This window comes from Saimiri boliviensis, chromosome 19 (assembly GCF_048565385.1).
Source record: "Saimiri boliviensis isolate mSaiBol1 chromosome 19, mSaiBol1.pri, whole genome shotgun sequence".
In the NCBI taxonomy this organism is placed as follows: Eukaryota; Metazoa; Chordata; class Mammalia; order Primates; family Cebidae; genus Saimiri; species Saimiri boliviensis.
Window position 1 is genome coordinate 39,828,888 of NC_133467.1, and position 25,646 is coordinate 39,854,533.

At 47.1% G+C, this 25,646-nt stretch overlaps 2 protein-coding genes and 1 long non-coding RNA gene across 11 annotated transcripts; 1 reads left to right on the forward strand and 2 right to left on the reverse strand.

Annotated features, from left to right (window-relative positions):
* Window positions 1-7,502: 7,502 nt before the first annotated feature.
* Window positions 7,503-12,522, reverse strand: CIART (circadian associated repressor of transcription). Of its 7 annotated transcripts, none has more exons than XM_010329753.2 (6): window positions 12,461-12,522; window positions 10,621-10,740; window positions 10,374-10,449; window positions 9,757-9,835; window positions 9,549-9,660; window positions 7,503-8,162 (listed from the first exon to the last, which is right to left on the reverse strand). In XM_010329753.2, the coding sequence occupies exons 2-6, from the start codon at window positions 10,720-10,722 to the stop codon at window positions 7,638-7,640; spliced, it is 894 nt and encodes a 297-aa protein (XP_010328055.1). In that variant the 5' UTR covers window positions 10,723-10,740; window positions 12,461-12,522; the 3' UTR covers window positions 7,503-7,637. The 7 variants fall into 7 exon arrangements, with proteins under 7 accessions (XP_010328055.1, XP_074246167.1, XP_010328054.1 ...); XM_074390066.1 differs by having other exon boundaries at window positions 10,621-11,046; window positions 12,461-12,516; XM_010329752.2 differs by lacking the exon at window positions 12,461-12,522 and adding an exon at window positions 11,630-11,944.
* Window positions 12,510-23,872, forward strand: LOC141582263 (uncharacterized). Its single transcript, XR_012515081.1, has 3 exons — window positions 12,510-12,600; window positions 20,819-20,914; window positions 23,793-23,872. It is a non-coding gene; the product is annotated as an uncharacterized LOC141582263 (long non-coding RNA).
* C19H1orf54 (chromosome 19 C1orf54 homolog) lies at window positions 13,350-23,891 on the reverse strand. 3 transcript variants are annotated; one of them, XM_039460234.2, is made up of 6 exons: window positions 23,833-23,891; window positions 22,335-22,418; window positions 20,992-21,050; window positions 20,184-20,294; window positions 14,841-14,939; window positions 13,350-13,428 (listed from the first exon to the last, which is right to left on the reverse strand). In XM_039460234.2, the coding sequence occupies exons 1-5, from the start codon at window positions 23,876-23,878 to the stop codon at window positions 14,844-14,846; spliced, it is 396 nt and encodes a 131-aa protein (XP_039316168.1). In that variant the 5' UTR covers window positions 23,879-23,891; the 3' UTR covers window positions 13,350-13,428; window positions 14,841-14,843. The 3 variants fall into 3 exon arrangements, with proteins under 3 accessions (XP_039316168.1, XP_039316167.1, XP_039316169.1); XM_039460233.2 differs by having other exon boundaries at window positions 14,841-14,942; XM_039460235.2 differs by lacking the exon at window positions 22,335-22,418 and having other exon boundaries at window positions 14,841-14,942.
* Between the last annotated feature and the right edge of the window lie 1,755 nt (window positions 23,892-25,646).

Sequence of the window (25,646 nt, forward strand, 5' to 3'; positions counted from 1 at the left end):
GGGTTTAGAATAAAAAATTATGTCAGCTTCTATGCCTTTTGCATGTTAGGGAGACTTACTGGAAATATCTCCTTTTAAATTTCTTCTTCACTGTGGAGACACTCGTTCTCTTACTTGTATGCTACCTGTACATATCCATTTACGGTTATTCACATAAGTTCAGCTGTAATGGCTGTGGGAAAATGAAACTCCTTTATAGAGAACACACACACACATGTGCATCCTCATCAGTTATGCTAATAACTCACGCAAAAACTTAAGCCCACCTCAGAGTAAACCAGGTCCAAAGTAACGAAATAGAATTAGATTGGGACATTATTATGCTTGTCAACAAACTTTCACTGAATGCCTGGTATGTGTCAGATAATTGTTGATACCACTCTAGTGCCTTCTGGACCACTAGGAGGCATTATATAGACATAAAAGATAAATACCAAAACAAAATAGTATATAAAAAATACAAAATAAATTATGTGGGCCAGGTGCAGTGGCTCACGCCTGTCATCCCAGCACTTTGGGATTTGGCCAAAGCAGGTAGATCACTTGATCCCAGGAGTTTGAGAACAGGCAATATAGCAAAACTCCATCTCTACAAAAATAAAGAAATAAGCCAGGCGTGGTGGCATGGCCTATAGTCCCAGCTACTTGGGAGGCTGAGGGGGAAAATTACCTGAGCCTGGGAGAGCAAGGCTGCAGCAAGCTGTGATTACACCACTGCACTCTGGCTGAGCAATAGAGTGAGACCCTGTCTCAAAAAATTAAATAAAAATAAATAAAGAGGGCTGGGCACAGGGACTCATGCCTGTAATCCTAGCACTTTGGAAGGCCACGGTGGGTGGATCACCTGAGGTCAAGAGTTCAAGACCAGCTGGCCAACATGGTGAAACCCCCGTCTCTACTGAAAATACAAAAATTAACCACATGCGGTGGCCTATGCCTGTAATCCCAGCTACTTGGGAGGCTGAGGCAGGAGAATCACTTGAACCCAGGAGGCAGAGGTTGCAGTGAGCCAGGATCACACCATTGCTCTCCAGCCTGGGCAACAAGAGCAAAACTCTGTCTCAGAAAATAATAAATAAATAAAATATGCTACCACATAATGTGGTAAAAGGCACTGGCTTCAAAGTTGGGAGATCTGGATTCTATCCCAATTCTAATACTCATCAGGCATATGACCTTGAAGAAGTCACTTAACACCAGGGGTCTGGAGATTACTGCCTGCAGGTCAAATCCTGCTCCACCATTTTGTAAATAAGACTATTGAACTACAATCATGCTTATTTGTCTATGTGTTATGTTTGGCTGCTTTGGGCTACAATGGCCAACTTGGGTAGTCACAATAGAGGCATAAAGCTTACAAACCCCAAAATATTTACTCTCTGGCCCTTGCTGACTCACTCTATTTCTTCATCTTTAAAGTGGGACTAATTTTGCCCTGTCACTTGTCACAAAATTTGTCACGGGAATCGAATAGAATAAAATATGAAGATACAGAGCCGGGCATGGTGGTTTATGCCTGTAATCCCGGCAGTTTGGGAGACCAAGGCAGGTGAATCACAAGGTCAAGAGATCAAGACCATCAAAAATTAGCTGGGCGTGGTGGCTGGCTCCTGTAATCCCAGCTACTTGGGAGGCTGAGGCAGGAGAATCACTTGAAGCTGGGGGGCAGAGGTTGCAGTGAGCCGAGGTCGCACCACTGCGCTCTAGCCTGGCAACAGAGTGAGACTCCATCTCAGAAAAAAAAAAATGAGGATACTTTGAGAGGAAGGGAGAGAGGAACATTGTTGTTGTTGTTGTTTTTGTTTTTGTTTTTTAAATTTCTTTTTGTGAGAGGAACATTTTTTAAAAGCCAGTCAAATTTAGCAGTGGGGGGTTGTATACTGACTTTAGTGACACTGATGTTAATAAGTTCTGTTAACCACTACCATTAGACCGGGCGCGATGGCTCAAGCCTGTAATCCCAGCACTTTGAGAGGCCGAGGCGGGTGGATCACGAGGTCGAGAGATCGAGACCATCCTGGTCAACATGGTGAAACCCCGTCTCTACTAAAAATACAAAAAATTAGCTGGGCATGGTGGCACATGCCTGTAATCCCAGCTACTCAGGAGGCCGAGGCAGGAGAATTGCTTGAACCCAGGAGGCGGAGGTTGCAGTGAGCCGAGATCGCGCCATTGCACTCCAGCCTGGGTAACAAGAGTGAAACTCCGTCTCAAAAAAAAAAAAAAAAAAAAACCACTACCATTGCATCAGTAACATTTTTGAGAGCCTACTGTATGCTAAACCCTGTACTAAGTGAGTGTTTTTTGTTTTTGTTTTTCCGGGCTAGAATGCAGTGGTACAATCATAGCTCACTGCAGCCTGGACCTCCTGTGCTCAGGGGATCCTTCCACCTCAGCCTCCCAAATAGCTGGGATTACAGGTACAAGCCACCACACCCAGCTAATTTTTTGTATTTTTAGTAGAGACTAATTTTTTGGTATTTTTACTAGTTTCACCATGTTGCCCAGGCTGCTCTCCCAAAGTGCTGAGATTACAAGTGTGAGCCACCCCACCAGGCCATAAACCCTGCACTAGGTGTTTTACGTACATGATTCCATTTAATGGAACAAAGGGCCAAAGACTGAATGTATATATCATGTATAACAGAAAGAATGATAGAGATTAACTTGAGTTGGTCATTGAAAGGGGGCAGGGTTTAGGTAACAGAAACTGGAAAGGTTGAGCAAGGTGAACAGCATGAAAACCTTAAGGGCAAAAAGCTGTAGTGTTCAGGAGTAAAAAAAAAAAAAAAAAAAACTGTAACAGAGGAATCATGTGGGGGAGCACAAGGAAAAAGAGACACTGTGACTGAAGATTTTGGACTTCTCAAAGCACTGGGGAGCCATTGACAAAGTTGAATAGGGAATGATATGCAAATCACTGTTCTAGGAAAATTAACTTGGTTATCAGTGAGAAGGGATTAGAGGTAAGAGAGACTCTATTGGTACAGTGAAGTCAAGATCAGAGTGGTGGCAATGGAATGGATAGGAAGAAATGAATTTTAAGAGATATTCCAAATAAAGAATAAAAAGGATTTGGTGACCAGATGACACCAAGTTTTAAGCCTAGTTATCCAGAAAAAAAAAAAAAAAAAAAAACAAAAAAAAAAACCAAAAAAACGTGGTACCTAGTGATACCACAGGTAGCACTAACAGAAGAGGAGACTGTAAAAAGTGGTACCTGGCTGGGCGTGGTAGCTCATGCCTGTAATCCCGGCACTTTGGAAGCCAAGACGGGTGGATCACTCGAGGTCAGGAGTTTGAGACTAGCCTGGCCAACATGGTGAAACCTGCCTCTACTAAAAATACAAAAAAAAGCTGGGCATGGTGGCAGGTGCGTGTAATCCAGCTACTCAGGAGGCTGAGGCAGGAGAATCGTTTGAACCTGGGAGGCAGAGGTTGCAGTGAGCCAAGATCATGTCATGGCACTCCAGCCCAGACATGGTGAGACTCTGTCTCAAAAAAAAAGAAAAAAAAGGAAGAAAAAAGTGGTAGCAGAAGGACATGTTTACAGGAAAGAATAATTTGATTGGCGATTGCTGGAAAACACACCAGACTGGAAACCAAGTTCTGTTCCACACATTGCGTTGGCCTGGACAAATCTGCTAAGGTTCTTTGTGTATCAAATGAGGAGGCTGAGTTGAACTGGATATACAAGAGACATTTTTTTTTTTTTTTTTTGAGACGGAGTTTCGCTCTTGTTACCCAGGCTGGAGTGCAATGGCGCGATCTCGGCTCACCGCAACCTCCGCCTCCTGGGCTCAGGCAATTCTCCTGCCTCAGCCTCCTAAGTAGCTGGGATTACAGGCATGCACCACCACGCCCAGCTAGTTTTTTGTATTTTTTGTAGAGACGGGGTTTCACCATGTTGACCAGGATGGTCTCGATCTTTCGACCTCGTGATCCACCCGCCTCGGCCTCCCAAAGTGCTGGGATTACAGGCTTGAGCCACCGCGCCCGGCCTTTTTTTTTTTTTAGAAGGAGTCTCACTCTGTTACCCAGGTAGTGGCAGAATCTCGGCTCACTGACACCTCTGCCTTCTGGGTTCAAGTGATTCTCATGCATCAGCCTCCTGAGTAGCTGGGATTACAGATTGCACCACCACACCAAGCTCATGTTTGTATTTTTAGTAGAGATGGGGTTTCACCATGTTGGCCAGGCTGGTCTTGAACTCCTGACCTCAAGTGATCCACCTGCCTCAGGCGTGGGATTACAGGCATGAGCCACTGCACCAGCCAAGAGGCATATCTTGGCTCTAAAACACTGAAAGTTTCAATAATGTTTAAGTATCAGAAATATGTAAATAAAACTGTCCAACAAAAATTTAAACACTCAGTATGCCATCTCAGGGGAAAGGTTGGGATTAGAGATAAAGCTGTAGCAGTCTTCTAGGTTGAAGCAAGCCACGAAAGAATGTAATCAGAGAAAAGAGCCAAGGCCTGAGCCTAGGGGAACACCCACATTGGAGTAGGTTGAAATGGGGCCCTTACGAGGCTTAGACATTGCTGCCAGATAGATAAGAGGAGGATTAGGATAGTGTGCTGTCATGCGATCTGAGGGCGGAGAGTTTCAGTAGGTAGCATCGGGTGTCAAATGATACAGAGACCATATTGCACATAGCCCTCGTAAAGGGCTTCGCTGTTGATTAGGTAGAAGTTAGATTATAATACTGGTTTTGTGTGCTCATTAGTGACTTTGGAAGGTGCAACAAAGTGAAAGCATCAGAACCTAGGCTGCAAGGGGTTAAGGATTGAGTGGCAGAAAGGAACCAGAAAGAGTAGAATAGACTACATTGTCAAGAATTACGGAGAAAAGAAGAGGACAGTCAGCCTTAAGAGATGTTCTTGGGCCGGGCGCGGCGGCTCAAGCCTGTAATCCCAGCACTTTGGGAGGCCGAGGCGGGTGGATCATGAGGTCGAGAGATCGAGACCATCCTGGTCAACATGGTGAAACCCCGTCTCTACTAAAATTACAAAAAATTAGCTGGGCATCGTGGCGCGTGCCTGTAATCCCACCCACTCAGGAGGCTGAGGCAGGAGAATTGCCTGAACCCAGGAGGCGGAGGTTGCGGTGAGCCGAGATCACGCCATTGCACTCCAGCCTTGGGTAACAAGAGCGAAACTCCGTCTCAAAAAAAAAAAAAAGAGATGTTCTCAAGGAGGAAGGATCTGATCATATTTGTGATCAAACTATTCCATTGCCACCACTCTGGTCTGATCCTACTTGTGATACTTGGACAAATAATTATTGTTGGGACAAACTGAAGTTACAAGATAAAGTGGGGATATGTGAGACAGCAAAAGTTCCAGAGGTGAAGGTAATCAAAAGCACAAATGGATACGTTTGCCTTTAAAAGGAGGTCATATTCTCTAAAAAATAAGGGGAGGCAATTATTCAGAGAACAGAAAACTTGAGAAATGAGGGAAAGACATGTGACTAGCTATGAGAAACATGCTAAAGAGTCGATAAGCAATGACTAAGTTGACAGAGAAGCCTGATGCCCTACAAAGGATTAGGATGGGAGAGGAAATGGTTTGGTGGAAAGTAAGACAAATCGGAAAAAGAGTAATATACAAATCCATTCATGGACTTCATTTCTGCCTTCTTTTTTTGGCCTCCTTCTAACACTGAGTTCTTACTTAGTCTAGCATATATCTAGCACCTGCAGCTTTTTTTTTTTTTTTTTTTTTTTTTTTTTGAGACAGTCACTCTGTCACCCAGGCTAGAGTGCAGTGGCATGATCATGGCTCACTGGCAACCTCCACCTCCCGGGTTCAAGTGATTCTCCTGCCTCAGCCTACCAAGTAGCTTGGATTACAGGCACCCACCACCACACCCAGTTCATTTTTTTGTACTTTCAGTAGAGACAGAGTTTCACCATGTTGGCCAGGCTGGTCTCAAACTCCTAACCACAAGTGATCTGCCCACCTCAACCCCCCAAAGTGCTGGGATTACAGGCATAAGCCATTGCATGCGCCCTAGCTGCAGCTTTTTGAATAAGTATGAAGCCTAGTGTCTTGAGGTGTTCCCAAGTCTGACAATTCTAGGGTGCCCTTTCCTCTTTAAAACTGGCAACCGCTGGGCGCGGTGGCTTACGCCTGTAATCCTAGCACTTTGGGAGGCCAAGGCGGGTGGATCATGAGGTCAAGAGATCAAGACTATCCAGGCCAACGTGGTGAAACCCCGTCTCTACTAAAAATACTAAAATTAGCTGGGCTTGGTTATGTGTGCCTGTAGTCCTAGCTACTTGGGAAGCTGAGGCAGGAGAACTGCTTGAACCCAGAAGGCGGAGATTACAGTGAGCCGAGATTGCGCCACTGCACTTCAGCCTGGCGCCTGGTGACAGAGCGAGACTCTGTCTCAAAAAAAAAAACCAAAAAACAAAAAACTGGCAACCACAGTGGCTGTTTTGGCTCTTGTGTTCCTCCTCTAGCAGCAGAAACCTATATATGCATTTACCACAGGCATCAATAGTTTCCATCAAATTAAAGAACTAGCCCGGAGCAGAAGAACCTGCAAGTCTGGGCCAGCTGGAAGATTACAAAGTTGTAAAAACAAAGGGAAAGGTACTAGTTTCTGAGCCTGAATGAAAACATAAACGTGGCCAGGTGTGGTGGGTCAAGCCTGTAATCCTAGCACTTTGGGAGGCCAAGGCAGGCAGACCACTTGAGGTTAGGAGTTCAAGACCAGTCTGGCCAACATGCAGTGAAACCCCATCTCTCCAAAAGTACAAAAATTAGCTGGGCATGGTGGTGTGTGCCTGTAACCCCAGCTACTCAGGAGGCTGTGGCCTGAGAATCACTTAAACCCCGGAGGCAGAGGTTGCAGTTGCAGTGAGCTGAGATTGTGTCACTGTGCTCCAGCTTGGGCAACACAGTGAGACTGCACCTCAAAAAACAAGCCCTCCCGCCCCGCCATAAACCCAACTCTGAACCCTCTGTTTCAAGAATCTTCCATAGAAAAACAGCAGCAGAGTCCCCTTGTCCCACAAGGCTCATATTGTCATCCAGACCCTAATTTGGTAGAGCTCATGTTCACAAACATCCCCATTTCTACTTTTCTGCAGCTCACAGGATAAGGATTGGTTTTGGAGGCAGAGAGTTTTTTTGTGTTTAAAGAGACAGGGTCTCGCTATGTTGCCCAGGCTGAGGTGCAATGGCTATTCACAGGCGAGATCCCACTACTGATCAGCACGGGAGTTTTGACCAGCTCTGTTTCCGACCTGGGTTGGTTCACCCGTCCTTAGACAACCTGAAGGTCCCCTGCTCCCGGGAGGTCACCATATTGATGCCGAACTTAGTGCAGACACCTGATCGGCAAAGCGCACTGCAGCCCAGAACTCCTGGGCTCAAGGGATTCTCCCACCTCAGCCTCCCGAGTAGCTGGGACTACAAGCACGCACCACCATGCCCGGCGGAGGCTATCTGGTTTTTAATTTCCCCCCAATCAGCAAACTGTTTAGGTATAAAAAAAAAAGTCTTTAATCAGAAAGGATTTATCTTCCCTCAACACAAATGCACACATTAAAAATAAAAAGACATATATACATGAATATTTCCACAAATGAGAGATCACAGTGGACAGCTACGTGCCCTGGGCTAGGGGTTGAGAAGATGAACATCAGGAGCAACTGGAGGATGGCTTCTCTGCTGTTCCCGTTGTCCTGTGGTCGTCTTTTTGGCCAAGCTGGGTACACTGGGAGGGGACAGGGTATAGCTCCAGTCTGATGGCAGAGTTACCGGCAAACTATAGCAACGAGGCCCCTCTCCAGACAGTTTCATAGGATCACCAGGGATGACGGGAGATGCTGTAGCAGGTGGGACTGGAGTGGTTGGGGCAGAGTGGGTGAAGGGTTGCACTCCATGCTGAAGGAAAAGAATGACACCAATGCCGGTTCCAGCGCCTAACGGACCGTGGCTAAAGGAGACGGTACCTGGGGAGCTGAGAGGGGGGTTGCAAATTGGAGTGGTGTGGATCCAGGTGAGGTTCATAGCTGGCCATTCTGTAAGGTGCCAAGGCTGCTTTGGTTTGAAAGCTAGATGTCCCTGCTGTGTCTGGTCCATCTTTTGCACAGGATATGCAGGAGAGGAAGCAGCTGAATCATTGTGGTGGGCTGGAAAACGCTACAGAGGGGAGAAATGAGAAAAAAAATGGAGAAAGCTTTCAGATTAGCTCCACCTGGCTACTGAAATCTTTGCATTCCTTGGGAACTCAGTTTGCAATGCAAACATATCTCGTTTTATGCAGCCGATATGATCTTGCCAGGCCATGATTAAGTTAAAGTTTTAGTAACCAACTTATACTTTCATTTATTCAAAAAAAAAATGAATGGCCTACTATGGACCACATACTATATTAGAAACTGGATATCCAGAGATAAACTAAAAACAAACAGCCCCATAGGTTCTCACTATTTATCATTCCTTTTAGAATTTCTTTAAAAAGAAGTCCATTTTTAATTGGAATCATTTCCCAAATTCTGCATTTAAATTATAATAGTCTATTAATAGTCTATGGTGAGTTCTTTAAGAAGTGTATATTAATATTCAGGCAAGATCCTGCTTTTTATTAAATTTTATATTTGAGACAGGGTCTCACTCTGTCAACCAGGCTGGAGTACAGCGGCACAATCATGGCTTACTGTAGCCTTGACCTCCCAAGCTCAAGAGATCCTCCCACCTCAGCCTCCTGAGTAGCTGGGACTACAGGCACACACCACCATGCCCAGTTACTTTTTGTATTTTTTGTAGAGACTGGGTTTCACCATGTTGCCCAGGCTAGTCTCAAACTCCTGGCCTCAACCAGTCCTCCTGCCTTGACCTCCCAAAGTGCTAGGATTACAGGTGTAAGCCACTGTGCCTGGCCTACTTATTTAATAGATTATTCACAGCAGTAATAACCATGGCTGATTGAAAATGAGGACTGGTGATTATCTACAGGAAACTCTCCTTCTCCATCATTTGAATGCCTTTGCATACCCTATTCTTTGAGGACAGAAAATAGGTCACTTCTATACTAGGTCTAAAACTATCAACACTGCTGCTATGGGTGTGTCCCTCCCCTACTTCCAGCGATGTACCTCTCATGATCAGTCCTTGAAACTCAGTGTAGACTCAAAACCTTTCAAAGGGTTTGGCACAAGGAAACTTGGGCAGAAATGAAAAGAAGGAGAGGGGAAGCGTTTGGGGGCAGTAGGGAAAAAGGCGTTTGCAGAGAGAAGCTGAGGCATCTTCCCGCATGAATCATTTGGCCAGGTAAAAAGCCTTTTGTATCTATGCAGAAAGCAGATAAGCTGTGGCATGAGGGATAGGATTAAACTTCATGGAGTTCTTCCCAGTGATCCAAACAAAACAACAACAAAAAACAATGCAGAAAGTTTAGGAATTCCCTTCCCTGAAATAAACTTAGAAAACATTCAGAAGAAAATGGCAAAAGGAACCCATTTCTGCATCCACATTTCATTTCCTTGGCTACCTTCCTACCTCTTCCTCATGTTCGTAAGTTCTTACCTTCGTCAGCTGATGCTTGCCACCACCCAATGATGACTTCTGGGCAGCTATATGAGGAAACCAAGTCTTTAACATCCCTTCTACCTGTAGCAAGGTTCCTAGATAACGTTCCCTGTGAAAATGACATGGTTTTCAAAAAAACAACAACAACAGAATTGGAGAAATCTCATTTTTTAAGAAGACCCAAGGAAAGAACCAGGGGACTTACCCCATCTGTGGCTTCTGCAGAACACCTACAATACGCTGGATCCTGTCCATTGCCACACTCTGCTGAAAACTGCTTAATCCTGGGGACAGGGACAGAGAGAGATTAAGGATTGAGATTCAAGCCTGTAGTCAGGTAAAGGAAGGACAGAAGGGGGTTTAAATAGATTGATCTAAAAAAATTAAGTCGGGCCAGGCGTGGTGGTTCACACCTTTAATCCCAGCACTTTGGGAGGCCAAGGCAGGTGGATCACCTGAGGTCAGGGGTTCAAAAGACCAGCCTGGCCAACGTGGCAAAACTCAGTCTCTACTAAAGATAAAAATTAGCTGGGTGTGGTGGTGGGCGCCTGTAATCCCAGCGACTTGGGAGGATGAGGGGGAAGAATCACTTGAACCCAGGAGGTGAAAGTTGTAGTGAGCCAAGAAGATCACAGACTGCACTCTAGCCTGGGCAAAAAGAGCAAAACTCCGTATCAAGAAAAAAAAAAAAAAAATTAAGTCATAGTAGCAAAAAAGGAGTCATACAGGCCCCAGACAAGAACTTAAGAGAAATAGATGTCAAAAGAAGGAAAGAGAAAGAGAAATGAACCTAGCCCAAATGAATGCAACGAATGAGATTACCTCTCTCAAAACGACCCATCTTCAGCCCATTGAGAAGGTCTGTGAGAGGAGGTATAAATCCTTGGAGTTCTTTACACTGTAAGAAAACAGGACAGATGCTATGAGAAGACTCAGAGCTGCATACACCACCAGTGGCTCTAACTTCACCTCCAAATCTAGGAGTCAATACTGTCCTCATAGAGTCCTTACCCACCGGCTGGGTGCTAAGCCACTCCAGGAGAGTCTCCTTTCACATGCTTTCTCTTACCTTCTGGGCAAACAGCAGGTCTCCCTCCGTGGTACAACCTTGGATGTTTAGACTGGTCTCCAATTCACCATCTCTTGATCTTTTCGCCCCAGATCCTGCCATAGGAGAAGCCGAGCCTCGCTGTTCCGGATGAGATGGTGTATGTTGGTTACTGGAAACCTTGGATCGATGCCTGCAGCGGATAGGACCCGGGCTGGGCCGTGAACCTCCCCTCTGCCCAACAGTGTCTGGCCTGGTTCCACGGGCCCCCTTGTCCTCCCTCTCACTATCAGAGGGGAAGCCAAAGTCACTGTTCACTGGGGAGGTGGGAAAAGACGAAGAGAGAGAGTAGGAGGAATAGGAAGAAACACTAGATGGAGAATCCATAGGTCCAGAAGCAGGGGCTGGAGAGCAGCTCCTGGAGTACCCAAAGATCGGAACCTGCAACTGAAGAGCAAAGCGAGGGAGTTTGAAACCGGAGTTTAGGATTATGAAATGGACTGGGAGATTGGGGTGTACTGCGTGGGATAATACTTGTTCTCTCTCTCCCCAATATTACCTGTCTCAGACACAAAAGAAAAGGACATTTCCACCCCCACCCCCGCCCATTAAGAACCTGGGATTCCCTCTCTGGCCTCGGCAGAGCAGCTCTCGGCCTGACGCGGCCTCCGTTCTTTTCCCCCTCCGTTCAGAGTAAATACCTGACTTGAAAGACACCCTCCCCTCCGCCCGTTGTTCGCCAGCCTGAGTCCGCAGCAAGCCTCTCCACCTGAGGCCATGCCACCCACAAGCGGTCAATCTGGGCACGCGAACCCACCTAGTGAGCCTACAGAAACCGCCCCCACAGGGACTGGCCTCCTGCCCTCTCCCAATGTTTCAAGCTCAGGATCCCTGCGCGGGTCTCTCTGGGTTCGCGCCTGCCACGTGATGCAAACCGTTGCAATACCAAGATCTGCATTCAGCCCCCAAACCCACTCCCTCTGGGTCCAATCCTCCCCAACAGCTTGCTTTTTCCTCCGAATCTCCTTACCTGTGTCAGCCTGCTCAGCCCAGGCTCGGTCTCCAGCTCCTTCTCTGGCTCTCCGGGTCTGGCAACCCACCTCCGCCTCTCTCAGTGGGCCCCGCCCCTTCCCCCTCCCAGACACGTGCAGCCCGGCACGTGCCTCCCCCTGCGTACACAGATCTCGCTCCCTCATTGGTTGCATCGCCGGTAACACGTGACTCTCGTTACTGAAGTCCACGGCCCATTTGCTACAGTACAAAGGGGCTCAGCCAATAGAGAGGCAGCCAGGTGATGATTGGCTGGAAGGGAAGCATTCCGTGCTCCGCCCCTACATGCGGCTCCCGGAGAGGACCCGGTGGTGAGAAAAGGAGGAGGATGGAAAAAAAGAGTGGAAAAGAAGGGAGGGGAGGAAAAGGGCGGAGCCGGTGGCCTTAAATAGGATGGTGATGCGCTGGAGACGCGCGGCTTGAGTGTTGCGAGATTGGTCGCGCTACTGAAGGCGTGCGTCTCCGGACGTGGGACGCCCCCCCGCCCCCGGTTCCGTCTCAGGAACTAACTCATCTGCCCCCTCTTTGAGCACCTCCGCTCACGAGCGCAGCACGTGGAAACCATCAGTGATTTGTGTCTGCAACGTGTGTGAGAGAATGGAGGTGTGTGACGCGGTCTATTCTCCCTCTCTCCGCGGCCCGGCCCTCGTGACTCTCCTGTCTCTGTTTCACCTCCCCCACCCCTTTCTCCTCCACGTTGGGTGCCTCCTGCCCTGCTGGGTGAGGAGGGTGGGGATTGCGGCCGAGAACACCGCGTCCTCTCTGGCTCCCGCTGGGGCGGCTCCTCCAGCCCTTTTCTTACATAACCTACCACGCACGTTACCAGCTCAGATGCCAGCCCGCCACGACGCTAGAGGTCAAAACGAAACTCAGTTTTTCCTGACTTTTTTGTCCAGGCTTCTCCGACCCGGCGTCCTGAATTATCTGATTCCAAGCACGGGAAACAGCGGGGTAGGTCCTTGATCTCCTAGGTTAAGGCTTTGTTCAGCTTCAGTACCTTCGTTTGTCCCCTGGAGACGATTCCGAAGACTTTGAAGGAGGGGAGGGAGGCAAGTCCAGAGTTTCGAGAGTCTCAGAAGTAAATGGGACGTTACTATTGTCGTTGCGCCTGGCATTTTGAGAGTACAATGGAGAGGAGAGCAGGGCACAAGGACTGTGAGCTGGTTGAAGATAGGATGTCGGAGAGACCGCAAGGGGGCAGCCCAAGTCTGATTAGGGTCCGGAGGACAGAGAATTAAAATTTTTAAGTGAGTTTGTCCCTGCCATAATTACCAGCTGCTGCAAAAGGCGCATTGTTGGACAGAGGTGTGGGTGGGGGTGGGTAGGTGTGAATATTTTAAATATATTCTAAGTAGTTTTTGATATTTTACATTATGTTTGAACAATGGGCTTATTCTTATAAAAAGAAAAAAAATCGAAATAAACCGCAGTCCCGTTTCCCCAAGCACACTGTTTCAACACCATATTTAATCAAATAAAACAACAGAATTAGCAATATGGACTGCGAATAAACCTGCTGTTTGTGGGTGCCCTCCAGTCTTCCCCAAACTTCAGGTTTATTCACAGTCCATAATGCCCTCTAATTCTATTGTCACCCAACTCCCCTTCCAGTCTACACTTGCTGTCTCTAAATCCTGGTGCTCTCTTGAGTTGTGACTTTAGAACAGACATTCATGAAGCAGCAGACAGTAACCAGACTATTTCATTTATCATTTATTTTATCTTCCAATTTCTTCTTGCCAAACTCCCATCCAGAGAGTCATAGCAGCCTTCTCCCACCTGAAAAAAAAAAAAAAGTCAGGAGACCCGGGAAACCCTTCATACCTCCCACCTCTATGGAAACTCCCTAGATATTCTGAGCTGGGATTGCTCTGTGATAACTCCTGGGAAAGATGCGTTTGTACCCCTCTCCTCCATAGTCCTTTTACCTCCTGCTGAATCTCTTTATGCTTGATGGTTATTTCGAATTCTGAATTTAAAACTTACTTCCCTATAATACAGGTTTCTCTTCCCTTCTCTCCCGGCACCCTGCCATGCCTATCAGAGAACCGCCACGCCTTCTGCCTCTGAACTCTGCCTCTTGACTCTACCAGGTTTTAGGACCCACCCATTTTGCCCTCTGATACTCGCCATGACTTGAAACATGGCCAGGCTGGAACTAGCTTTGATTGTTCCAGACATTTTGGAAGCCTGGAGAGGTATTTCCCCCACCCCTTCATCTACCTGCCTCTGCTCTAGGAGATTCTGAAGTCCTCTTAGTTCAGAAAAATTATTAACTCATCACAAAAGTCTACCCCAGCATCTCCTAAACTTTTTAAAGACTGAATAAGAACACTTTTTAAAATGTGATCCCTCTTCTTTCATCTTACTTGTTATTTTTTTGAGACAGAGTCTCAGTCTGTTGCCCAGGGACAGTAGTACAGTGGCCAGATCATGGCTCTCTGCAGCCTCCACTTCCTGGGCTCAAAGGATCCTTCCACCCCAAACTTCCCAGTAGCTGGGAGTGCGGGCATGTGCTACCATACCCCACTACTTTAAATTTTTAATTTTTTTAGCTTCTTGTAGAAGATTTATTTATTTATTTATTTATTTATTTATTTATGAGACGGAGTTTCACTCTTGTTACCCAGGCTGGAGTGCAATGGCGCGATCTCGGCTCACTGCAACCTCCGCCTCCTGGGTTCAGGCAATTCTCCTGCCTCAGCCTCCTGAGTAGCTGGGATTACAGGCACGCGCCACCACGCCCAGCTACTTTTTTGTATTTTTAGTAGAGACGGGGTTTCACCATGTTGACCAGGATGGTCTCGATCTCTTGACCTCGTGATCCACCCGCCTCGGCCTCCCAAAGTGCTGGGATTACAGGCTTGAGCCACCGCGCCCGGCTGACTTATTTATTTTTACATTTTGTGTAGAGACAAGGCCTCACTATGTAGCTCAGCTTGGTCTCAGACTATGTTGCTCAGCCTGGTCTGGAACTCCTGGGCTCAAGTGATCCTCCCACCTTAGCCTCCCAAAGGGCTGGGATTTCAGGGATTAGCCACTATGCCTGAATCTCTTCCTTCAGGGGCTGATAATTGACCAGGCTGGAAACACTAGCCAGAGATACTGGTAAGAATTGCTTTGGTTTAGTGTGGGAATTAAAAAAAATATTATTTCACAGACTCCCCCAAAGCCAGTGGCTGCACTCTTACCTTCTACATGAAATACATCCCCGCCTGAACAAGGGCACAAGACAGGAGGAGGGGAATAGGACTCTGCAAACCGGACACAGCATCGTTCAGATCTGGACTCTGCTAAAATACAGACATCCCCACACCGTAGGCTGGTATCATTCCTGCTACCACTTCTCTGTCCTCCTCCGAAAGGACTGCCACCTCTTTACAATAATATCTGTCTCCCTTTCCTTTGGGCTTTAGAGAAAGATCCATCCCTCCCCTCACTGTAAGGAGTCCTTTCTTCTGTGTCTTTCAGCCATCCCTGACCATACCAGGGAGGCCAATTCAATTCAGTTATTTCTAATTTTTTTTTTTTTTTTTTTTTTTTTTTTGAGACGGAGTTTTGCTCTCGTTACCCAGGCTGGAGTGCAATGGCACGATCTCGGCTCACCGCAACCTCCGCCTCCCGGGTTCAGGCAATTCTCCTGCCTCAGCCTCCTGAGTAGCTGGGATTACAGGCACGCGCCACCATGCCCAGCTAATGTTTTGTATTTTTAGTAGAGACGGGGTTTCACCATGTTGACCAGGATGGTCTCGATCTCTTGACCTCGTGATCCACCCGCCTCGGCCTCCCAAAGTGCTGGGATTACAGGCTTGAGCCACTGCGCCCGGCCATTTCTAATTTTTATCTATTATGTGTGTGATACTGTGCTAGGTGCTATAGGGAGGGACATAAATATGAATAAGACAAGGTTCTTGTCCTCAAGGAATTTACAATCTAAAGAGAGCCTACCATATACTTTTATTTTATTTATTTATTTGTTTATTATCCTTTTTTTGAGACAGAGTCTTGTTCCATCGCCAGGCTGAAGTACAGTGGTGTGATCTCCACTCGCTTTTACCTCTACCTCCTGGGTTCAAGCAATTCTCCTGCCTCAGCCTCCTGAGTAGCTGGGATTACAGGTGTCCATCACCACGCCTGGCTAATTTTTGTATTTTTAGCAGAGACGGGGTTTTGCCATGTTGGCCAGGCTGGTCTCAAACTCCCGACCTCAGGTGATCCGCCTGCCTCAGCTTCTCAAAGTGCTGGGATTACAGGTGTGAGCCACCATGCCCAGCCTACTATATGCTTTAAAAAAGTTTACCTGGCCGGGCGCGGTGGCTCAAGCCTGTAATCCCAGCACTTTGGGAGGCCGAGGCGGGTGGATCACAAGGTCAAGAGATCGAGACCATCTTGGTCAACATGGTGAAACTCCGTCTCTACTAAAAATACAAAAAAAATAGCTGGGCATGGTGGTGCGTGTCTGTAATCCCAGCTACTCAGGAGGCTGAGGCAGGAGAATTGCCTGAACCCGGGAGGCGGAGGTTGCGGTGAGCCGAGATCGCGCCATTGCACTCCAGCCTGGGTAACAAGAGCGAAACTCCGTCTCAAAAAAAAAAAAAAAAAAAAAAAATTTACCTGGCTGGGCGCGGTGGCTCAAGCCTGTAATCCCAGCACTTTGGGAGGCTGAGGCGGGCGGATCACGAGGTCAAGAGATCGAGACCATCCTGGTCAACATGGTGAAACCCCGTCTCTACTAAAAATACAAAAAAGTAGCTGGGCGTGGTGGCACGTGCCTGTAATCCCAGCTACTCAGGAGGCTGAGGCAGGAGAATTGCCTGAACCCAGGAGGCGGAGGTTGCGGTGAGCCGAGACCATACCATTGCACTCCAGCCTGGGTAACAAGAGCGGAACTCCGTCTCAGAAAAAAAAAAAAAAAAAAAAAAATTACCTCCCCTTATTGTTGATCTTTCACTTTCCATTCTTACTGCCTTCTCTCATCTGTGCTCAACTATGTGCTGGCTGCTCTTTGGGCCTATTTCCCTTTCTAGCTGTTGCTTCTCTTTTTTATTACCAGATTTTTTTTTCTTTTCTTTTTTTTGAGACGGAGTCTTGCTCTGTCACCCAGGCTTGAGTGCAGTGGTGCGATCTCAGTTTACTGCAGCCTCCGCCTCCTGGGTTCAAGCGATTCTCCTGCCTCAGCCTCCTAAGTAGCTGGGACTACAGGTGCCCACCACCACACCTGGCTAATTTTTTGTATTTTTAGTAGAGACGGGGTTTCACCCTGTTAGCCAGGATGGTCTCGATCTCCTGACCTCGTGATCCGCCCGCCTCGGCCTCCCAAAGTGCTGAGATTACAGGTGTGAGCCACCGCGCCTGGCCTTTTTCATTACCAGGTTTTCTAGATTGTTGGTCTGTACTCACCTCCCTTTCCCCGTAGCGTACACCCTTTTTAACTCTGCAAAAATCTAGCTTTTTTCTCCAAGCATTCAATTAAAACTACCTTCCTGAGTGTTACCAGTGACCTCCTTCTTCTTGGCCTCTTGGTAGCTTTTGGTGGATCATTTTAAACTTTCTTTTCTAGACTCTGTAATGCAAACTTGGCTATCTGCCGGCTTCTCCAGTCAAATCCTTCTCCATTCCATTCACTAATTCCTCCTCCTCCCACTCACTGCAGGCATTGTCACTGGCTTTCTGAGCTTGTGTGTACTGGCTCTGTTGAGCTCATTTACTTTCTTTTTTTTTTTTTTTTTTTTTTTTTTTTTTGAGACGGACTTTCGCTCTTGTTACCCAGGCTGGAGTGCAATGGCGCGATCTCGGCTCACCGCAACCTCCGCCTCCTGGGTTCAGGCAATTCTCCTGCCTCAGCCTCCTGAGTAGCTGGGATGACAGGCACGCGCCACCATGCCCAGCTGATTTTTTTTGTATTTTTAGTAGAGACGGGGTTTCACCATGTTGACCAGGATGGTCTTGATCTCTCGACCTCGTGATTCACCCGCCTCGGCCTCCCAAAGTGCTGGGATTACAGGCTTGAGCCACCGCGCCCGGCCTCATTTACTTTCATAACTGTGACTTTGCACTTAGAACTCTAGCCCTGATCTAGTTCAGTGACCTTTAGGACACCCTCATAGGATTGTCACCATAAACTCAGCTTGGCCACTACCAAATTAATAACTTACGTCCTAAACTGCTCTGGCGTCTGCTGGTTCCTATTTTGGTCAACCATTTTCCCAGACATCCATGTTTAAAACCTGTGAGTTATTTAATTCTCTCATGTATACCTCATAATAAAATTATCACTTAAACAAGGTATTTTCTTCAAAAGATTTCTTGGCCGGGCGCGGTGGCTCAAGCCTGTAATCCCAGCACTTTGGGAGGCCGAGGCGGGTGGATCACGAGGTCGAGAGATCGAGACCATCCTGGTCAACATGGTGAAACCCCGCCTCTACTAAAAATACAAAAAATTTAGCTGGGCATGGTGGCACGTGCCTGTAATCCCAGCTACTCTGGAGGCTGAGGCAGGAGAATTGCCTGAACCCAGGAGGCGGAGGTTGCGGTGAGCCGAGATCGTGCCATTGCACTCCAGCCTGGGTAACAAGAGAGAAACTCTGTCTCAAAAAAACAAACAAACAAACAAACAAAAAATATTTCTTACTTTTCTCCTCTCCATTCATAATGCCACTTCCAGAGTCCAGATTGTTTCTGGAACAACGCAAATCTCATGAATTGCTCTCCACTAAATTATTTACATCCTGCATACAACCGGATAAGTGGTTTTTCTTTTCTTTTCTTTTTTTTTTGAGATGGAGTTTTGTTCGTTACCCAGGCTGGAGTGCAATGGCACAGTCTCGGCTCACCACAACCGCCACATCCCGGGTTCAAGCAATTCTCCTGCCCCAGCCCCCTGAGTAGCTGGGTTTACAGGCATGGGCCACCACATGCAGCTAATTTTGTATTTTTAGTAGAGCCAGGGTTTCTCCATGTTGCTCAGGCTGGTCTCAAACTCCCAACCTCAGGTGATCTGCCTGCCTCAGCCTCCCAAAGTGCCGGGATTATAGGCATGAGCCACCACACCTGGCTGGTTTATCTAAAATAACACTTTCCATCATGTTTTTACCATAAGGAAGAACTTACTAGGCTCCTTATTGATTATGAGTTCAAACTACAGCATGACACTTGAGACTCTGAAATTTGGCTCTATGTTGCCACATAAGAAATTACCAAGCAAATATTAGGAGTCTTGTAAATTTTATATTTTCTTTCTTTCTTTTTTTTTTTTTTTTTGAGACGGAGTTTCACTGTTGTTACCCAGGCTGGAGTGCAATGGCGCGATCTCGGCTCATTGCAACCTCCGCCTCCTGGGTTCAGGCAATTCTCCTGCCTCAGCCTCCTGAGTAGCTGGGATTATAGGCACGCGCCACCATGCCCAGCTAATTTTTTGTATTTTTAGTAGAGACGAGGTTTCACCATGTTGACCAGGTTGGTCTCGATCTCTCGACCTTGTGATCCACCCACCTTGGCCTCCCAAAGTGCTGGGATTACAGGCTTGAGCCACTGCGCCCGGCCAATTTTATATTTTCTTAATTACCACTGTTCCCTTCCATATACCCTCTCCTTCAGTCATACTCTATTCCTTAAACGTTCTATGCTTGTTCTATTCCCCCTCCTGTGTAGGTCTTTCACTTTTTTTTTTTTTTTTTAAGATGTGGAGTCTCGCTCTGTTGCCCAGGCTGAAGTGCAGTGAAGTGATCTCGACTCACTGCAACCTCCGCTTCCTAGGTTCAGGCGATTTTCATGCCTCAGCCTCCTGAGTAGCTGGGATCACAGGCACGTACCACCACAGTTCACTAACTTTTGTATTTTTAATAGAGATGGGCTAGCAATCACCATGCCGTCCACTGAAGTAGTCTTGAACTGCTGACTTCAAGTGATCTGGCCACCTCAGCATCCCAAAGTGCTGGGATTAAAGACGTGAGCCATCGTACCTGGCCTCTTTCACTCTTAGAATGACGATTCTTCCTCCTAATTGCTTTTATCCTTTCATAACTACCCACCAATCAAAAGCTCACCTATTCTCCAGGGTGTAGCTCAAGCACAATTGCCTCCTGAAAGCTTTTCATACAACTCTATGCTGTACTAATTTCTCTCCTTACACCGGCTACAGTACTGCCAATGTCTTGTACATTGTAACATACCTTTTCGTTTTGTTCTAAGTATTTTGTAAATGTAATTTGATAAATTCCTTGAGGACAATAACATCGTAGATTTTTTTTTTTTTTTATCAGCATAAGCAACCTTAACAGCCTTAGGCAGAGATTACATAGGTATTCAATACTACTGAACTGAAATGTAACTGTACCATATCTTCCCAGTGTTCGGTATACAGGGTTAGTATTAAATCTCAGTGAAATATGGCCAAGTTGAGATGAATACCTGTACTGAAGTACTAATTGTTTGGTTCCTCCATCCACAAAAGCCTGGTGCTCCAACCCTCTATTTTCTCCACATCACTAGGGATGTCCTGTCTCCCCGCAGCCTCCAATCCCCAATCAACTCACTGGTTCCGTTATGACTGGTTTCACAGTTACAGGCTTCTGAGGGTCTGCACGTGCTGTTTGAAGATGAATGGTAGTCCCTACTGCTTCTGTTACGTCCTTATCCAAACTGTTCTACCCTCAGCGGGATTTGGGAAACACAGAGTTAGCATTTTCTCCATCCGCCATCTTCATAGATTCTCTATTGAAACTTCTCCCGTTCCCCACCTCTCCCCTTCCCCACCCAGCCCAAAGACAAGCTCAGGTACTCCCCCTCCCAGCACTTGAATACAGTTGTACCCGTCTCATTTAGAAGTCCCTTGATGCGCCTCCTCAGAGTCGTAGCAAACTTACTGAGGACAATTTATAAAGTTTTAGCTTTTTTCTCCTCCTCAGATAGGTTAACAAATCTGTCTGGGGCTTACTACTTGGTTTCTCTTCATGAAACATTTCAACATTGCCCAGTTTCATTTCTTTCTTTCTTTTTTTTTTTTTCTGCTTTCCAGACTCTGTCACCCAGGCTGGAACATAGTGGTGCGATCTTGGCTTACTGCAACCACCATCTCGCAGATTCAAGTGATTCTCCTGCCTCAGCCTTCCAAATAGCTAGGATTTTAGGCAGACACTACCATGTCCAACTAATGTTTTTGTATTTTTAGTAGAGACGGCGTTTCACCATGTTGGCCAGGCCGGTCTCAAACTCTCGATCCCAAATGATCCACTCGCCTTGGCCTCGCAAAGTGCTGGGATTACAGGTATGAGCCACTGTGCCCAGCCAGTTTCTTTTTAATTGTTACTTATCCTAACTCTCTTAGATGTAGACGTCACTCACCAGCCTGTCCTCTGACTCAAATATGGAGTAATCAATGGTGAAATCTGCACCAAAGTCATCTGCAGAGGAGAAAGAAAATCAGTAGTCATAAAAGAAAAAGGGAACTCTAAGCCGGGCGCGGTGGCTCAAGCCTGTAATCCCAGCACTTTGGGAGGCCGAGGCGCGTGGATCACAAGGTCGAGAGTTCGAGACCATCCTGGTCAACATAGTGAAACCCCGTCTCTACTAAAAATACAAAAAAAAAACTAGCTGGGCATGGTGGCGCGTGCCTGTAATCCCAGCTACTCAGGAGGCTGAGGCAGGAGAATTGCCTGAACCCAGGAGGCGGAGGTTGCGGTGAGCCGAGATCGCGCCATTGCACTCCAGCCTGGGTAACGAGAACGAAACTCCGTCTCAAAAAAAAAAAAAAAAAAAAAAAAAAAAAAAGAAAAAGGTAACTCTAGATCTGGCAAAGAAAAGGGAAGAAATTGCTCAGAATGGTTTAACTTACTCAAGTTGTAAAACTGATTGGTATAATCCAATTTTATTTAGCTGTAATGTTAAAGACAGTTTATATTTTCAATCTAAGTATCTAAAATAATTTACAAATTTGAAAATTTTTCAAGTTGTTCTTTTTTTAGAATCAGGGTCTCACTCTATTACCAGTACAGTTGGCTCATTCATAGCTCACTGCCACCTCCAACTCCTGAGCTCAAGTGATCCTTCTGCCTCAGCCTCCTGGGACTACATCGATGCATGGGCCACCATGCCCAACTAATTTAAAATTTTTTTTTTTTTTTTTTTTTTCTGTAGAGACAGGGTATGATGTCTCTACCTGATACCCAGGCTAGTCTTGAACTCCTGGGCTCAAGCAATCCTCCTATCTAAAAGTCACTATCGGGATAAATAACAAAATGAGTCCTTTTTTTTTCTTTTTTAAATGGAGTCTCTCTCTGTCACCCAGGGTGGCGTGCACTGGCGTGATCTTGGCTCACCATAACTTCCTCCTCCCTAGTTCAAGTGATTCTCCCACCTCAGCCTCCTGAATAGCTGGGACTACAGGCAGGTACCACCACGCCCAGCTAATTTTTGTATCTTGAGCAGATACAAAAATTGTATCTGCTAAATGTTGGCCAGGCTGGTCTCAAACATTACGTGATCCACCTGCCTCAGCCTCTCAAAGTGCTGGGATGACAGGTGCGAGTCACCGTGCCCAGGCCATCATGAATCTTCCCAGGTTTTGTTCAGAGCCAGATTTCTCTCTGACCTCGTAGCTCTGCTGCAAAGTGAAGAGAAGTCTCAGAACTAAATATTCTGAAGCCTTTCTCTAGTCAGCTAAGGGGAAGAGTCTTTCATGGACTCACCATAAGTGGGGGTGACTGTAAAATAATAGGCCACCTGATAATATTCTTCCTCTTCCAGTCTTTCTTCATCCTCATATTCTTGTCCTATGGGGACAAGGACTACAGGTCAAGGGACATCTGGAACACCTGACCAGCGGAAGGATACCTGGAGTTGACCTCAGTTCTCCCAGCTTTCTGGCTTGCTTTCTGCCTCCTCCCCAGTGGTCAGACTCCCTGCCTGCCTGTGCCCCTCTGTGCCCCTCTGAGTCTTCTGGGCTCCATATCTGTAATGAGGCCTGTTACTCTATGCCCTTTATTTTTTGTTATTTTTATTTTATTTTTGTATATTGTTATTTTATTTTAATGCTATCTTTTTATTTTTATTTTTCAAGATGGGGTTTCCCCATGTTGGTCAGGCTGGTCTTGAACTCCCGACCTCAGGTGATCCACCCGCCTTGGCCTCCAAAGTGCTTGGATTACAGGCGTGAGCCACCGCGCCCGGCACTCTATGCCCTTTCAATCCAGAACTCCTAAAACAGAAAACAGTCCCCTTCACACGCTGTACACCCAAAGGGACAACCAAACCTAAAGAAGGTGGAAGGAGTAGAGACCAGGAATCAGACACGCCAGACCTTCTATTTAATATGCTCCAGACCTTACTGTGTTTGTGAGAGATCGTGTCTTATCGGTGTCTCTTGCAAAGAACTAACACACACCCTTAGGCTTTGGATTTGAGCTTTGGTTTCAGCTTCATTGCTAACAGAATAACCCTGAACAACCCACTTAACATCCGCTTTCTTAAAATGAGTCAGCTGGACTAAATGACCCATCTCCGTTAGTCTTTCTTCCCTTCCAGAACTAAAAATATGTGGCTTTGATATGACTGGATCAAGAACTCCAGGCCTCCCGCTAAACACTTCCCTGAGCTCCCTGAATGCTTTCCCTTCAACTTCAAGCTAATGACACAGGAATCTAGAGGAAAAGGAAACAGTGAGACACACCTGGCAGGCAGGGAACAAAGGAGGGAAGGAGCCAAGCTACTCCCGGGACCCGGTCCCTGAAGACAGCCCGTTTTCCACTCGCCTAAAGGTCACCCATTTCTGTGTCTTTACTAACAGCAGGTTTTTTTCTCCAACTCTCTCGGAAAGGAGGTACCCTAGCGATTAGTTGCAGACTGTGACACCTTCCAAGAATCTCTCCTCCACCCTTGCTTCAGCCCCTCTCATCTTGCTCAACTTCCGTGGTGATGGAGCACTGAGCTCAGTGTCGCCAGGGCCTCCTTGTGTCTGGAGCGCCAGCCTCCTGTGATGGGACTCTGCTCTCCCTCCCCTTTCCTGGCTCTGCCTTCCAGATCTCCGTTGTGCCCTCCACACCGGACCTCAGCACAATGAGAAAACTCTATCGCTCCCCGTTGAGATGCATCTCTCACCCACGGCTCTTTTTTTTTTTTTTTTTTTCCTCCCACCCCATTTATGGTAGAGGACCTGGCACAAAAGCTCAGAGAGAGACGTGGACTTACCCAGGAGAAGTGGCACAGCAAGGATGGCGACACAGAGGACATCCATTCTGAATTCTGAACTATTGCTGCGAGAGTCAAAAAAGGAAATTACAGAGTTTCCCACCAAACTCACCCCGCCTCCCCCCCCCCTCCTCCGAGGTAGGGAAGGGGCTGAAGCGACTCTTCTCCTCCCAGGGGGCAGGACTCCCCGCCTACTGGCTGGCGGGCTGCATCTCCAGTTACTGCTGGTCCCCAGCCAGCGGGCCCGGATTGACAGGCAGAAGGGGGTTTTGATGCAAACATGTTTATTGAGCTCCCCCCCTGCGCTAGATGAGGTCCACCCAGGACTCCCACTGCCACGACTCAGAAAAGTCAAAAACAAGCCTACCGAGGAGCTTCCCCTCTCCGGCTTTGCCTTCCTTCCTCCAAGGCCTCATAAAGAGCTCACCCTCCCTCTCACTGTCCCTGACTTACCATCACCACCTAGAGTGGCCTTTCTCTTTTTTTTTTTTTTTTTTTTTTTTTGAGACGGAGTTTCGCTCTTGTTACCCAGGCTGGAGTGCAATGGCGCCATCTCGGCTCACCGCAACCTCCGCCTCCTGGGCTCAGGGAATTCTCCTGCCTCAGCCTCCTGAGTAGCTGGGATTACAGGCACGTGCCACCATGCCCAGCTAATTTTTTTTTGTATTTTTAGTAGAGACGGGGTTTCACCATGTTGATCAGGATGGTCTCGATCTTTTGACCTTGTGATCCACCCGCCTCGGCCTCCCAAAGTGCTGGGATTACAGGCGTGAGCCACCGCGCCCGGCCGCCTTTCTCTCTAAGACTTCCTCACAGCGTCTTTTCACGACGGTGGAAATGTTCAGAGGAAGGGGTGAGGATTTTTCTGGACGGAAAAGAGTCCGTTTCTTCTGTCTGTCTCGAGCTATGAAGGATAGGAACAATCTCTACCCATCATCGTCTGGCTTAAGGCACCTGCTGCGTGGCTTCAGAGAAAAGTCTCTCCGCCACAGTCAGCTATTTCCTCTCTGGTAATCCTGACCTCACCTCACCTCTTTCTCAACTTCCAGGATGCAGGAGGGAAGAAGGGAGAGAGCAGATCGTCTCTTTCCCTTGCTGCAAGTGCCACACCTTCCCTCCCACATTCGGTCACTTGGTGTATTCCCTTTCATTCAGTCCCACAGGAGTAGAGTTTGTTTGTTTTGTTTTTACCGGAAAATAAACCCCAACTTTATTAATAGAAGAGCAACAGAAAGGGTTTCCAACTTCTCAGAAGGAAAATAACGTGACACCAGCACAAGTCTTTAAAGAGTAAATGCCAGGCCGGGCGTGGTGGCTCACACCTGTAATCCAAGCCCTTTGGAGGCCAAGGTGGGTGGATCACCTGAGGTCGGGAGTTCAAGACCAGCCTGACCAATATGGTGAAACCCCGTCTTTTAAAAATAAAAAAATAGAGGCCGGGCGCGGTGGCTCAAGCCTGTAATCCCAGCACTTTGGGAGGCCGAGGTGGGTGGATCCCGAGGTCGAGAGATGGAGACCAACCTGGTCAACATGTGTAAACCCCGTCTCTACTAAAAATACAAAAAATCAGCTGGGCATGGTGGCGCGTGCCTGTAATCCCAGCTACTCAGGAGGCTGAGGCAGGAGAATTGCCTGAACCCAGGAGGCGGAGGTTGCGGTGAGCCGAGATCGCGCCATTGCACTCCAGCCTGGGTAACAAGAGCGAAACTCCGTCTCAAAAATAAAAAAAATAAAAAATAAAATAAATTAAAAAATAAAAAATAGAAAAAAGAGTAAGCGCCTACATTTCTTGTGCTGATAGCTTCCCACCACAC